The sequence below is a fragment of the Falco punctatus genome (genome assembly GCF_963210335.1).
Source record: "Falco punctatus genome assembly, chromosome: 6".
Lineage (NCBI taxonomy): Eukaryota > Metazoa > Chordata > Aves > Falconiformes > Falconidae > Falco > Falco punctatus.
This window is the reverse complement of record NC_137585.1, coordinates 36082043-36096926: the sequence shown is the minus strand read 5'-3', so window position 1 is coordinate 36096926 and position 14884 is coordinate 36082043. Positions and strand designations below refer to the sequence as shown.

The window sequence follows — 14884 nt, the reverse complement described above, 5'->3', positions numbered from 1 at the left end:
CACAGCTTCAGCTTCTTTTTGGCATCTGGAAAGCTTTGTGAATGTTATTTGGTTTTTTCCCCCTCTGTTACAGTTTAATACATTCCTTAATTCACCAAATACAGAGGTAGATTTCTTCCTTGTCTCCCTTTAGTATGGTTTCCCTTACATGGGCACTGTGCTGACCTGGCTCTCCATTTGGCCTTACTGTAATTTACAGGGGACCAAAACCAAAACTGAACACAGTTCAACAGAAAGGGAAGTTTTCTTGACAGCTGCTTTGATGGTTAAAATAAAACGAGCTTTAAGTAAGAAGAAAGTTATTCCTTGCAAAACCGTATCACAACAGTATTTCCACATCCTAGGAAGCTGCCACTCGTCTTTTGTGTTTGCCCTACTTACTGGATTAAAAGTAGACAAAACATAGTCCTTCTAATATTAGTACAGTACCAAGTGTTACTGTACTAGAGATCTTTAACTCAAACAAGCCTGAGAAAGCAATTTAACTCCTGCTCCTGTTTGAGGCCGAAGGTCAATAACAACAAACACTGAGTCAGACCTCAATCCAACAGTCAGTAGAAATAAAAAGTGCATGTGCCAAAGGGACTGTGGAATCCAAACTTCAGCAGGCTACGGAAGAACAACAGCAGCTTAACACAGAAAGATGTGTCAACAAGAGCACTAGTAGCCTTGGGATACTTACTGCTCAGTTTCATTTAGTAATGGCTCTGCAGCTTACATACCAAAAGAATTTGACACTTACTGGCAGATTTATTAGTCACAACAAGTATAATACATTAAAACAAATTCAGAAACCTCACATTTTTTACAGTGTTGTAACAGGCACCTTTCTAGCTGAATTCTGTAATACCTTTTCAGAAGAAGAATTATTATAATGCTCTAATGTATCAGTCACACCGCTTTCAGACAACACAGTAACTGTGAATAATTCAAGCATTTTTACCTTCATTTGTGTTTTCTTTCCTCCTTGCCCCCAGCTTGTTGAGTTGTGGGAGGAACTGCTTCCCTGAGAGCCTGCTGTGTTCCAGACTCCTCCCTCCTCCTCCTCTTCCCAGCTGGAATGACGCGTTCCTGTCACTGGCCCATCACTCTCTCCCCAGCCATCTTGCATAGATTTAGAACCTTTGGGGGGGTGTGGAAAAAAAAGCTCAAAAGCAGTCTACAATACCATGGCAGCTGGTGCAATTCCAAAGCCCAAGAGATTCGGTGCCATGTTAGCATGTCATGTGTCGCAACTATTTTAAAGCAATGTCAAATCCTTAAAAGATCTAATAACCATAGGGACCTTTTCTGTTACACAAATACAGCTGCATTTGGATTTCTTTAAAAGCCAACCCATTATCTTCTAGCATAAATGGAAGACTTCAAAGGCATTTAAAACCAAGTCTGCTGAAGACGCTGGTTCAGGTGGCTTATCGGTTATTTCCTCTCTTCCTTCAAAACCTTAACACTTCCCTTGCACTAAACTTTCACAAATTTACAGAAACAAATCTTTAAGGAACAACAATGAAGTAGAATCTGAAGGACAGGACCTGATGTTGTGCTCTGGTACATGTAACGCCAGAAGTAGTTTAATGTGAAAAAACCACAACCCTCTACTTCAATCTCTGTTCTTAACTAAAAAAAAACTTATTAGCAGTGCTATTTAAGTACAGACTGCAACTATTTCATCATATCAGTTCAGGCTAAGGATTTTTCCCTCTTGGCTTCTTTCCTTGCTGATACTCTCTAGCACTCTCAGGCCACATAGAATTCCTAACCTCTACTGACAAGCCAAGAGCCCAAATCCTCATCCTGTCCACTGTCCAACTGTTCTCCTTCCTGCTGCAACTCTCCATTCTGCATACTTATTCCCTGAGCATTTATCTCCTTTTAAAAATTTTTCATCATCAACTTTTTTGTAACCAATTCTTCAGTTGTCTGGGGTTTGACTGTGGAAATCAGGGATAAGGATATTAACACACATAGCAGAAAATCTGAATATAGAAGTCAGGAACTGTAATTAGTCCATCAAGGGGAACTCTACCTTGATCCTGCCAAAAATAAGCACAGCAGCATTTCATAGCAGTTTAAGAGCTACCTGAAAATCCATCGTAAATAACAACTCAGATACTTCACAGGAACATGACTTTCAAGTATATTCACATACCAAAATTGAGGGCTGCTGAGGAAACATACTGGTCCAAGCGTAAAAATCTACTTCTTGACCCTTTAATAATGCTACTTACACAGAAAAAGGCTACGTTTACAGATGACAACTGCAGAGTCAAGAACTTAATCTGGAAATGTCATATATGGGGTAGTCCCTGCAGCTTTAATTTATTTCCGTACATGGTGTTTAAATATAGTACTATGATCCTGTTGTTTTTAACTACATGACCATAGATTATTTTTCTGCATTGACAGCTCTCAGGTCTGAGATTCCTGAACTTGAACCTAGACAGTGGTGTAAAGATTACACGATTACGTGTCTGTAGGATTCCTGCTTCATTTTCTGCATTTGTTGTGTGAGGAAGCACAGGCAGCTATAATAAGCAAAGGAAACTTTCAGGATAAAAACAAAATGATGTTACAGAAAACTGAATTTATTCCTACTTCTGCCAGAGAGTAAAACTATGTAAGTCCATATATATTTTTTTTTAGATAGGTGGGTAATGATCTATGCTTCCCTCCTTTGACTCTAAATTTATTTTCTTTTGCAACTTTCCTTTGCTAGTCTGCTTCCTGTCCTTACCTTCAACCATAAATTATGCCTTTGCAGGCTTTTTATTCTTTCAATTTATCCAAGACATTAAATATCTCCCCTTACTCCACTGTATAACGTAGCTTTCCTCTTCATTCCTTCTGGGTGCCAATCAGAAAGGAGTTGAGAGCAGTCACAGAACACTGGCAAATTAAGATCTCAGCTCTTAACACCGGTGACCTACTACACCCCGAACGGCAACAGTTGTCATGGAGAAACTCCCCTATATTTTGCTCCTATTGAGCTGGGGATGGCTTGCATACAAAGGAGTACACATATGCTGCAGCTCTTTGGTTACATCACACATGCAAACCAGTTAGGAGAAGCAGGTGACCACGCAGAGTCTTTAAAGACTATCTTAACTATTAACAAATCCATAGAATTTGCAATGGATCACTGGCATTACAGAGGCTCTTATATTGGTCATATATCAAGGTGGCTTTTTTACAGAGGAAAGAAGAGTGCCAACTTTGTGTGGCACGCGCAGAAAACACTATAGCCATCCCTGAAAGGGTGCTATAATATTAACACTAAGGAAGCAATGCTTTTTTCCAAGTTTTATTTCATAAATGGCAGAACTATTTAATTGGGGTGAGAGGAAGGGATAATGACCCAACAGCATCCAATCTGTACAGAACATTTCACTCTGAACCACTACATGTTGCAAAAGCAACTTGTAACTGGAAACAGTTTTACAGTGGGCATCATCAGTCAAGTTCAGTAATAGTCACATATTATCCCTAATTTCCACTGCAAACTCCATATCCAAACATTATTGGCTTTGGCTGTAACATTGCTATGTTGTAACAGCAGGTGATTGCTTTTGTTTGTTATATTTTCCTTACATCTGCAGGAATAACTTCCAACAAAATAAAACTACTAATACAGCAAAACTTTAACTTCAAAGTAAATTTTTAAAAGATTTCAACATCTCCTTCACAAAGAACTCATCTGTAGGCAGGTAACATCCAGAACATAGCCACCTGTTCAGGTTCAATCACAAATGAATTTCTTAAGAGTTACTATTTTCTACACTCATACAATAAATAAAAAAAAATAATAAAAATAAATAAAAAATAATCCATTCAAAGGCAAGTAGCGTTACCAAACCATAGATTACCAAGTGATGGCCTCCACAGTGAAATCTGTCTGTACTGTGCATTCCTTTTTCTGATATGATCAGGAAAACTCATTTATCGTGTAACAAATTCATATGCTAAGTAACAAGTGGGCAGCCAGAGAAGAGATTTTGAGGAAGAGACACTTCCTCACTCAGATACTCTAATGTTTCAACACTTCCACAAATCAGAGCTGCCCATTGAATTGCTTACCTAAGAAATTTTTGATTACCTCAAAAGACAAAGGTCCAGTAATTTTTAAGCACTTAATCCGTCAGCCATCAAAATCTTAAATGATATTCAACATTGCTTCTAGGCCTCAGACAACAATTCCTCCACAGGTGACCTATATCGAAAGGCAAAATGCTACAAATCTCCAGGGCCATTGCAAAGAAACTGTATCTGGCCTATACTCACTGGATTTCATGGCATTCGGGGCGTTGGAAGGTGCATTCCCCCAGCCTGTTGTCGATGCTCCCGTATCATCTACTTCACCCCACCCGGGACTGGTTTCATTTGGCTCACCCCAGGCGGACGTACCATTATCTGGAGCAGGTGGAGTGCTTTTGCTCCAGACTGCACAAAAGAGAAAGAGTTTTCGTTACAGACCATTTAGATAATGAACTATTTACTGCAGTGCAGCACCACATCATTAATCTACTGCTTCTTTCTTTCTGTTGTGGACTTTAGATTCTCAGTCGCATGGGTACAACAGAATTCACAACTGTTCACATCAAACTTAGATTGGGCACTGATCTCCAGGGATGAAAAGGAAGAGAATGCTATGATGAGTAATATTCTTCTCCCAGGTTAAACCCCACATCTAATGCTGTCCTCCTGCCTGGTAAACTTTTGTGACTAAAAGCACAAGATTAACTCACGTTTTTCATATACGGAAGAATAAGGACATATTTAAGTACATATTAAAACAAAACAGTATTCTTTAAAGCATGTTTGAGTCACAGAAGAGACTACTTAAAGATGGTGTCTTAATATATATTCAGGCAATGGAACTTTTTCTTGTCCTTATTTCAAATAAAAAAAATATTTTGCTAAGTATTCTTTACAATACAGTAGAGCCAAACTGAGCTAAAAACCTAAATCACAGATTCGCTCCATTTCAAGTGTTAACCGAGTGTTTCAGAGCAAAAAGTTTTTGTACGAATTTCTCTCAGTTTCTCTAATAATTAAATATTAAGATTTAGCCTGGAGAAAACGAGGCTCAGGAGAGACCTTATTGCTCTCTACAGCTACTCGAAGAGGTTGTAGTGAGGTGGGTGTCAGTCTTCTCCCAAGTAAAAAGCGACAGGACAAGAGGAAACAGTCTCAAACTGTGCTAGTGCCAGGGTGGGGGTTAGACTGGGTATTAGGAAAAATTTCTTCACCAAAATGGTTTTCAAGAATTGGAACAGGCTGCCCAGGGAAGTACTTGAGTCACCATCCCTGGAGGTATTTAAAACATGTGTAGATGTGGTGCTTCGGGATGTGGTTTAGTGGTGGACTTGGCAGTGCTAGGTTGGACTCTATAATCTTAAAGGGTTTTTTCCAACCTAAATCTTTCTATGATTCAGTAATTCAAACTGTTCTTCAGAGCTTAGATTGAATATGCAGATTTGTCAACCAACAAACATTTTCTTTTACTGGCTTGCCAGTATTCAGATGACACGTTACTGAGGCACAACAAGCAGAGGACTGACTGATTCAAATTTTATAAACACTTTAAATACAGAACCAAGTATTCAAATAAGAAATTTGTTTTCTTTATGGAATAAAACTATTAGGAATTGGAGGCTACACAAGCCTCTTTCATGCGTTAAGGTTACATTCATGTAGAGGAGCTTGCTAAAGAAAGGAACAAGACTACTACCTGATGCTTGTGATTTGCTAGTCATTGGAGTAGGCAGGCTCTGCTCCCGTGGGGCCTGTCCTCCTTGTGAGTTCTTGTCCCACAGGTTCACATTCTTGTAGTTATAACTGCTAGGATCTCCCCACGCTGAAGTGCCATCATCAATATCCATTTTTCGACTGATTGACTGTGGAGAAGGTTCTTCCCAGCCACTAGGCTCCTCCTCTTTGGGGGCAGCTGGCTGTGGTCCACTGTTCCAGTTTGGGTTTGGAGGTCGCCCATTACTTGGAGTTTGGGGTGGGGGAACCCAGGAACCAGAAGTCTCCTGCTGTTGCTGTTGGTGCTGCTGCTGCTGCTGCTTGTTCCAGGAGTTGGGCTGTCGACCCGTCTCATTCCATGTTGAAGTTCTTTTACAATCATCCCATCCTCCCTTTGAAGCAGCGCTTGTATTTGCACCATTACCCCAAGTTCCAATCTCATTTTGCCCACCTTCACCCCAACCAGACACTGGCTTGTTTCCTGCACTTTCCCAGTTGTTGTTTTTTGTTTGGTCAGCTTCCTCTCCCCAACCGTTTTTTCCAGAAGACCATCCTTGATTAGGCTGCCGTCCACCCCACCCCTGATCCTTACTAGAGTTATCATTCCAAGATGATGATGATTTTTCCTCTGGTCTTCCTCCTCCCCAGTTAGAAGAATTAGGATTCTTATAGTCATTCCATCCTCCAGTATTTTTGGGATCCTTCCACTCTGTTGGGGTTGAGAGCTCACCCCATCCAGACTTGATTTGATTGCTTTGGCTGGGTACATCGCCCCAGCCCCCTGAGTTCTTTGTCTGTGTGGCAGAGCTCTCCCACCCCTCAGTTCCTTTATCAGACTTCCCCTCGGGCCGTGGCATCTCTTCAATATCCCACACGGTATCTTGCTTGATTTGAGTTTGGCCCCAGCCAGTGTTTGAAAGCACTCGGGGGTCCAAATCAGTCCTGCTTAGCAAAGTCTGCAAGACTGCCTGACAGTCAGGATGCGTAGGCCTGTATGATCGGCGTCCAGAATTGTGACTGTCACTACTTCCTGCTTTGTGGTTGCTTCCAGTGCTTTGACCTCCAACCTCACTTCCCGCAGAGCTGGAAGATCTTCCCCAACAGGGAGCCTGGGAATTGCCTTGGTTTTCAGGAAGAGGGTGGCCTTTTTGATTGTCCCATGCTCCAGTGCTAGAATTTGGTTGGTTTGGACCACTCCATTCTCCAATCTTCAGTTCATCAGTCCCAGACAGCTGTTTCCATTCTCCCTGAGAGACCCCAGATGTTAATTTGTTCCCTTCACCCCATTTGCTTTCATTTGCATGCTGAGGGCCAAAGTTCCAAGACCCACCACCCGTAGACCGGTTATTGTTATCCCAAGAATCACTTCTTGACCCATTAGGTTTCTGAACAGAAGCTCCTTTCCAGGAGTCCTCTCTATCTTTTCCATTGTTCCCATGGTTTCCAGAATTGCTCTGTCCGGAGACTGTGTCAGTTCCAGAAGACCCCCTAGCTGTACCCCAAGATCCAACACTCCCAGTCTTTCTTTCTCCAGTGCTTTGTGAAGGGGTGTCAGTGCTCCTGGAAGGGTTCCCCAAGCCCATTTCAAAGGGCATTCCCTTATTCTCCATAGGGTTTGGTGAACTTAAGTTCAAGGAGTTAGTGTTTCCATTTTTTGGTCCATCAGTGTTATGAATTTGAGCCTGTTCTCTGCCAGAGACAAAGTTAACACCCGCATTTTCCATCTTTGACTGCTGTTCCCTAGAGGTCTGACCTACTGTGCTAATCTGTGCATTGGAGCTACCACTATCAGATTCCAAAGTCCCTTTCCTAGAATTGCCCTCTTGAACCAGTGCTGGCCAAGCAGATGGGTTGCTATTTGGGTTAAAGTTGCTGAAGCCAGAACCGGGACCAATTCTATCTTGTCCACTCAAGTTCCTCCAATTACCTAGTCCATTGTTACTCTCGGCAGCAGGGTTGGAAGATTGAACAGATTTAGCCTTGGGATCAGATTTCCAGGCCCCAAGATTACATTCGTTTCCAGCGCTTCCAGACTGGCACTGGCTTCCTTTTCCTTTGTTACTAGTGGTGCTTCCTGGCAGAGCATTCTTCTCCAAGCCAGGATTCGAGGCACTGTTGTTATCGGTGGTGTTTTCGGAAGAAGACTCAGCATCTTTGCTGGCAATACAAGGCCACTCTTCCATGTCAGACCCGTCTACAATCACCTTGTCCCAGATGTGAGTTGGGTTGGCGTTGGTGCCGCTGTTGGAGGAGGCTCCAGGACCCCAAGTGGAATTTGCATAATTTGAAGCAGCAGCACCTCCAATTGCTGAATCTAAGAAAACAAAAACAAAACAAAAAAACAAAAACAAAACCAAACACCCACACCCAAAAAGACCATTAATAAGCAATATTATTTACAAGCACTGAACATCACATTTTTGACACCACTGATACTGTTTCCATTAATAAGAACCCTTCCCTCAAATGTATAACAAAGCTGCTTTCGAAGAACATCAGGCTGGAAAACACCACTGAAAATACAGATAAAAAATTTCTTTCAACAAACTCCCCCCAAGCATTTTGTGGGCATCTGAATTCACTGTTGATTTACTAGTTCTGCTAACAACCCAGCTGTAAGTTCAACACAGTAATTACAACCCAGTTAATGAATATTACTGATACTGGTTGTAGATTTTTCAAATATACATTTAAAATCATACTATATATAGAACAAGAACGTGTATGTGCACACATTCATAAGCGTGTGTGTACACAGTCAGCTGCTGGTCTGCTACTCAACCGACTCAAAGCAACTACAATTTATTACAGATCAAAAGATAAAAAGATGGAAGACAAAAAGCATCTGACAAATATATAAAGCTGAAGAGTTGATTCTTCAGCTTTAAATGTGTTTTTCAAGTTGATTCTGCTACTAGTAATTTCTTTCAACCCTTCGCGAAACAAAGTTATTTCTGTAAGTTACTGTACATCGAAAGAGTCCACCAAAGCTACACAGATTACCATTTCTAGGCAGTAACATGCAAGCTGCACTCATTATGTTATTACCCCACATTTGTGTCACTGCCATTTTACCCTACAAAACCACACACTGTGGTTTCCACATAGCTAAGCTGATCTCTGTTACTGAATGAAGGTTAGTAAGCAACCTCTCTTCTCCTTCTTTCTCTTACCAGCTCTACCTACTTCAAGTTCCCAAAGTTTCACCTCTCATTTGTGACAGTTCTGATTGCAGTTAAGCCCTTTAAGTCAACTGTTTTCACTGACTCAACACAAAACTGCCTACTTTTTGGTGGGTTAGTTTTTTGCTGGCTTAGCACATTGTACAGGGTAGCCTGCAAGTTCAATGAGCTTTGGAATCACTACAAGGAAATGAACAGCATGAATGACAACGGATGGGGCCCCTTTCTTCCATCTGTGGTGAACTATTATTATGTCCCATGGAGTATGACTTCACATGGACATGGTATCTGTCTATAGTTTTAAAGCAAACAAATTTACACAGTGCCACATTGGATGAAGCCTATGTCAGCCAGTGCTGGCAGCATCATGTCTGCATATATGCAGGCATGTTATCATCATTAGTTTAAAACATCACCCAAGATTCCCTTGCAATTCACTTAATCACTCCGATCCTCTACATCTTCCAGTAGTACTTCAGTGTTGTTCTCTGTATAGGGTTCCACTCACTTTTCTACATATTTTTAATACCAAAGGGACCCTAAATAGCCCTCATCACAAGTTCCCAGTGATGAACAAAGTTATTTCCCTAAGTTACTGTACATTGAAAGAGTCCAAAGCTGCACAAATTACCATTTCTATGTAGGAACATGCAAGTTCCCTTCTATAAAACCATGTACTGAACCCTAATATACTAATCTTATTGAATTACCTCACCCAACCAGTTTAACTTATTTTGCAGAACATAAAGATCATAGTAACATTTGCACCAGTATTCATACCTGACTATATATTGTTACTGCCAATGTGGCTCATATGACAGCTTCCACAAAAATAAGGCAGAATGACCCTAAAAAGCATGGGTACTTTTTTCCCCTCCTAAATTATAAATTCAAAAATTATGACCAGAGTTTCTGGCTGCTAATACTTTTAATAGAAGATGAACAGATCAGCTTTCAGTTCCAGTCTCAGGCTTTTAGTTAATTAGATTAACCATCCCACTGAATCCCACTTCACTGAGGGCCACCACTAAAGATCAAGACTTCACAGCAAGGTTAGAATGCTCTTGTAAGCTTTGAATACTGATGAACAAAGGTTTGTCTCCATCCATTAACCCCTAGCCACCAAGATCCAGAAGACCAGGCAGTTCTCATGCATATTCTGTTCCTTCTGTTGCCTCAACCTCAAGTACAAACGTAACAACAGCAAGGAAGTGTGACTCTCCACTGATACTTGTATCTGGCTATCTTTTCAGTATACCAAGTAACCCTTTTTTTTCTCCCCAGTTTAAAAACTTTCTGATTAGACTGATCACAGGAATAGCTTAAGGAGGACAGTCAAAGACAAGTTCGAAAGATTGCAGGGTTGCTGTCTTTTGAACTGAGCAGTAATTCAGCAAATGAACGGTGCATAGGCAGCTATGCACCTAGCAAGATCTTCACACAGGTGATTTTAAAAGAGCATTTCACATTTCATTTCTGTGAAGACATTTTAAAAGTACTACGACTAGGACACCTGCTAACATAACGTAGTAGGGCACAAATTGATGGGCTGTTTTGCCAAACCAGCCTCCTCTTGCTATATTTGACAGTGGCAACAAAATTTTCACAATTTACGGTTTCAAGATAATGGGTAAGGGCTCTTGATTCTTTAACAGACTCTTCCTTAATAACAAACACATTGACAATAAACAAGTTTCTCATCTGACTAAAATGATAAAAAGTTATTAGCAAATGACTACTTTTAAGGATGGAAGTATTGAAAATGGAGCCCTGAAATGAAGATGCAGTTTTGCTGTGAGAGCCGGTGAGAAGGTATTATATATAACTTGAAAGACTTTCACCAATAGAATTTAAGCTTTGCTTTCCAAAATTGGTGTCACACATCCTGAATATCATTGGTATTGGAAGAATTATATACAACACCCTCCACCCCGGCCCCCTGGACTATCACAAGAAAATAGTGAAATTTGGTGTCATCTTCCAGAGAAGTAGTGTTGCCGTCTTACAGAAACATTTAAATTCTGGTAGAAAAAGAAGGATTATGTAATGGCTTTTTGTATTAAGGCCTCAGCAACATCACCTACAGCTATCTGGCAAATCTAACGATCCAAGGTAGTAGATAAGCTGCATTATTTTCCCCTCTGGGAACCTGCTTTTGTTTTCATGCGTGACGAATTAATCACAGTATCAGTGTGTAAGTGCCTGACAGCATTGGGCCCAATCTGAAATTCAATTTGTCAACAGCCAGGATCTCAGATGGGATTAATGATGTGCAAGACAGATAGCAACACCCTACTTCCATAAGCACTTTGACGAAGCACCCTAAGCAACAGCCCTGGCCTTTGTTTTGTCTACCTGCTCATTCCCACTCCTCTGGCACATCTACTCTCACTTGCCAGCACATATGTTCCCACCGATATTCACTGAGCTGAGCTGGTAAATCACCAGACTGAAATTATCTTTAAAAAACCACCTGGGTTAATTTTAATCCAAGTCAGCTCCCCAGCCCCATTAACTGTGTCATGGTGCAGAAATTTGGATGGGGTGAGAGAGATTTGAAGGACCCATATCTTTCTTGGCAACACTTCTGACTCACATCAAGATAAAGCAACTAACCATTAGCACAAAAAGTTGCCACTATCAATAAAATACAACCATAAAACATCTTAGTTGTCGATGCACCATCAAACTAAATGCGAAAATGAGAATTCATAGAATTTCAGTCCCAGAAAAACAAATGCTGGGTGTCAAATTAATTACACGGAACTTAAAAGCCTTTAAAGTACTTCAAAGTAGTCCTCATATAGTACACATCCAAGAGAAAAAAAAAGTGCTATTAATGAGAAAATTTGAAAACTTTTAGAACGCTTCACTACCCTGAAGGTTCCTCTGCCAGTCTACTACAATCACAATGAAGGCATACCAATGTTGACATAATACTAGGATTTTGTATGTAGCCGCAAGACTTTGGGGTGGATTTCCCCACCCCCCCCATCTTTCGGGTGTTTTATTAAAATCAGCCTTCTCCAAGAGATCCATTTTTAAACTGATTAGCTAGAACTTTGCTACTGTAGTTTGAAATTCACCCCCCTCCTTATTAAATTGGGAACATCAAAGACAACAAGATAAATAATCTGTCGAACTGGGATTTGCTACAAAGGAAATCAAGTACTGAAACCAGAAAACAAATGGAATTGTCCGTTTTCCTAGAATCCTCTTTATTAAAAGACAGCCATCCCATCTTGCTTACTTGCTTCTCGAGTTCCAAGTCACCTCTGGTTTCTTTTCTGAACCACAGAGAATCCTAAAAAGTTTATGCTTTCCGAGACTGTGGTAAAAAAACCTCATCCATTAATTGGGCATGGTTTTCAAAGGCAAACTCAGACATAATGGTATCCTTATTTTCTTCTTTTGACTTTAAAGAAGAAGTAATAAATGCTTGAAACACCCTTATTACTAGAACTGAAGTTGCCCTTGACTTCTCAGATCACCTAAGTTTTTCTTTAAAAGGCAGGTGTCTTGAGTGGAATTTTGTTTGGTCTACTATTGTAACTTAACAAGGAAATATTACAGTTACTTCAATTCCTCAAGGGTCTAAACAATTCAGGAGCAGTAATAATTTCCCCATGCTCATAGAACAGTTAATCTTAAAAATCAAATTATCTTCCAGAAAATTAAAAACAGGACAGCCTCCATTTTTTATAAAAACTCTTATCTAAGGAGAAAAACAAGATTACTACTAAAAAAAGTCAGGAGCAAAAGGACCATCTATTTCATCCAGATGAGAAGTGACCAACACCTGCCATTTGCAGACCTGATACCTACATGTCTGTTTTACCAGATTACACAAAAAATGACAGGATAGGAATTCACATAATCCAAGAAACCTAAAAAGCTATTAAGAACTACTCAATGACAATCATAAAATGCTGTTTATCCATGCACTCTGTTCACCTTGTTGCAGACTAAAAAGCATTACAGAATCTGATTCAAACCACCCAAAACATATTTTTTAAAAAAATTAACCCTCTTTCTTGTTCCATCTAGCAGTAAAAATTGCACCCACTGCTAACAGCAAAAGAAAAGTCTATATGCTAAAATAGTTTAAGTAAGCTCTCAAAAAGCAATCTGAAGAGTTTTGTTATGATACGCTTATGCACAATTCTAGCGATCCCTCTTCTGCCATGCACACACACATTTATTTATTATTATTATTACTATTACTACTTGCCTGTTGCAGTCCCACTGTCGCTCTGCAGCAGTGCTCCTGTCACTGGTTGTGCGTTGTTTGGGTTTGCTCCTGGTGCTGTTGGGGTAGGAGGCCCTGCTCCACCCCCAAGGAGCATACAGGATGGCGGAGGAGGCTGCCCACGTTTCAGTAACACTTTGTGGTCCTGCTGGCAACGGAATCGCGGCGGCACCTCCCGAGGCATGTAGCGGGCGGCGCTTGGCGGTTGTCCGTTCGGCACTGCCACCCTTTTGGCATTGTTGCCACCATTGACTGGTGGCGACAGAGAGTTGCCAATTGGGCTGGCAGCCACTGGTTGGCTTAAACTTGGTTTCGTCACTTCGGGCACTGAAAAACAGGTAGAATGAAAATCAGAAATTCTTCCACTTAAACCTGTGTTAACTAGGTTAACAACTTACTGTGACTCTTTCCTTTCATAATTTCATTCTCTGTGATACTGTGCAACTTCAACCTTATCGAAGAACAATTGAAATAAAGAAGCAGGAATAAGCAGTAGCGGCAAACCTCTCGCTTCTGTGTGCAACTCCGTACACCAGGATGAAATTCTACCCTCAGCAAGTATTTTGCTCTAAGCCCCAAATTTCTTGCAAATTTAAAGTTGGCAAAGTATACCACCCCAGGCAATGAGTCGTTTCAAAGTAAGAGCAGTCAAATATAACTGGTTTTCATGCAACTCTTGTTCCCTGGTCTTCCAAGTGTTTTTTGGATTGTTATGCATCATCCTTATGGGAGATCTGAAATCAGACCCCACGTTTTCATCTGTTTACTAGGCTACATGGCTACTGCCAAAACAAACAAAACCAGGGGAAAACACCACATTCACCTGGACTCAGAGTTAACAGATCTGAGCTTTCTGTATTGCTCTGAAATAGGGCAGTACTAGTTGACTCTCACCCAGAAGGCAGTCCTACATACAACGTTTGTATTGGGCCTGCCTTAAGTTTCCCAGCTGGTCACCACCAAGGTAGTTCATTGTTGTAGGTGCCCCTACAAGCAAGGACAAGCTGCTTCTGAGGGGTATTATACATTGAAAAAAAGGAAAACCACAAAAATATGCTTGAAGAACTAACACCATCGCAGAATTTGCTTAAGAGACTCTAGACTTGTGACCCCTTACTCACACTCTCCCTGTACTTTTTTTTAAAACAAAGCAAAAGAAATTCCTAGCCAGGCACCTAGAAGGCGTAATTGCTACGACATCAAACTTCAAAGGCAAGGAGAATTTAATACATCTACTCCAGCGTTTGTTGAAGATTGATATAAGAAAGGAATGTCCATAAATCCCTCCCCAGCAAAGTGAGCAGAACCAGTAAAACTTTTCCCCTTACAAATGGGAGATAAAAGAAGCGAGTCTCTCTTTGGTGAGACAATGGTACCACATTTTATTTTGGTAAGGGTTTTCTGATTTCCTTATATAGGCTTCATTGCCCAAAACCCAAAAAAAAGAAGGTATCGTTAGCTGTAAAATCAAGTTACTCTTAGTTCTCTTTTGTCAATAATGGCAATTTCCCCGCACAGTTTTTAGAAAACTGGTGCACAAATCAAGATTAAGTATATTTTTAGATCAGCTAAATAAGCTTAACTTTCAAAATGCTGGCTCATCAGTACTGCCTTATCTGTTGGACTTTCACATGCCTGAACTTCTCTAAGTTTCTGAAAACAAGTAATTTTTACTCATTTTGGTACCTCACCAAAAGCAGTACTTTCC

At 40.6% G+C, this 14884-nt stretch overlaps 1 protein-coding gene across 16 annotated transcripts in view; it reads right to left on the bottom strand.

Annotated features, from left to right (window-relative positions):
- Positions 1-14884, bottom strand: part of TNRC6B (trinucleotide repeat containing adaptor 6B) — a 146072-nt gene that overhangs the window by 33414 nt on the left and 97774 nt on the right. For all 16 annotated transcript variants that reach the window (XM_080392986.1, XM_080392994.1, XM_080392999.1 and 13 more), the window contains 4 exons: positions 13159-13503; positions 5729-8059; positions 4279-4437; positions 944-1122 (listed from right to left, as the gene is read on the bottom strand). In XM_080392986.1, the coding sequence (XP_080249112.1) occupies positions 944-1122; positions 4279-4437; positions 5729-8059; positions 13159-13503 (3014 nt within the window). The remainder of the gene's footprint in view (positions 1-943; positions 1123-4278; positions 4438-5728; positions 8060-13158; positions 13504-14884) is intronic.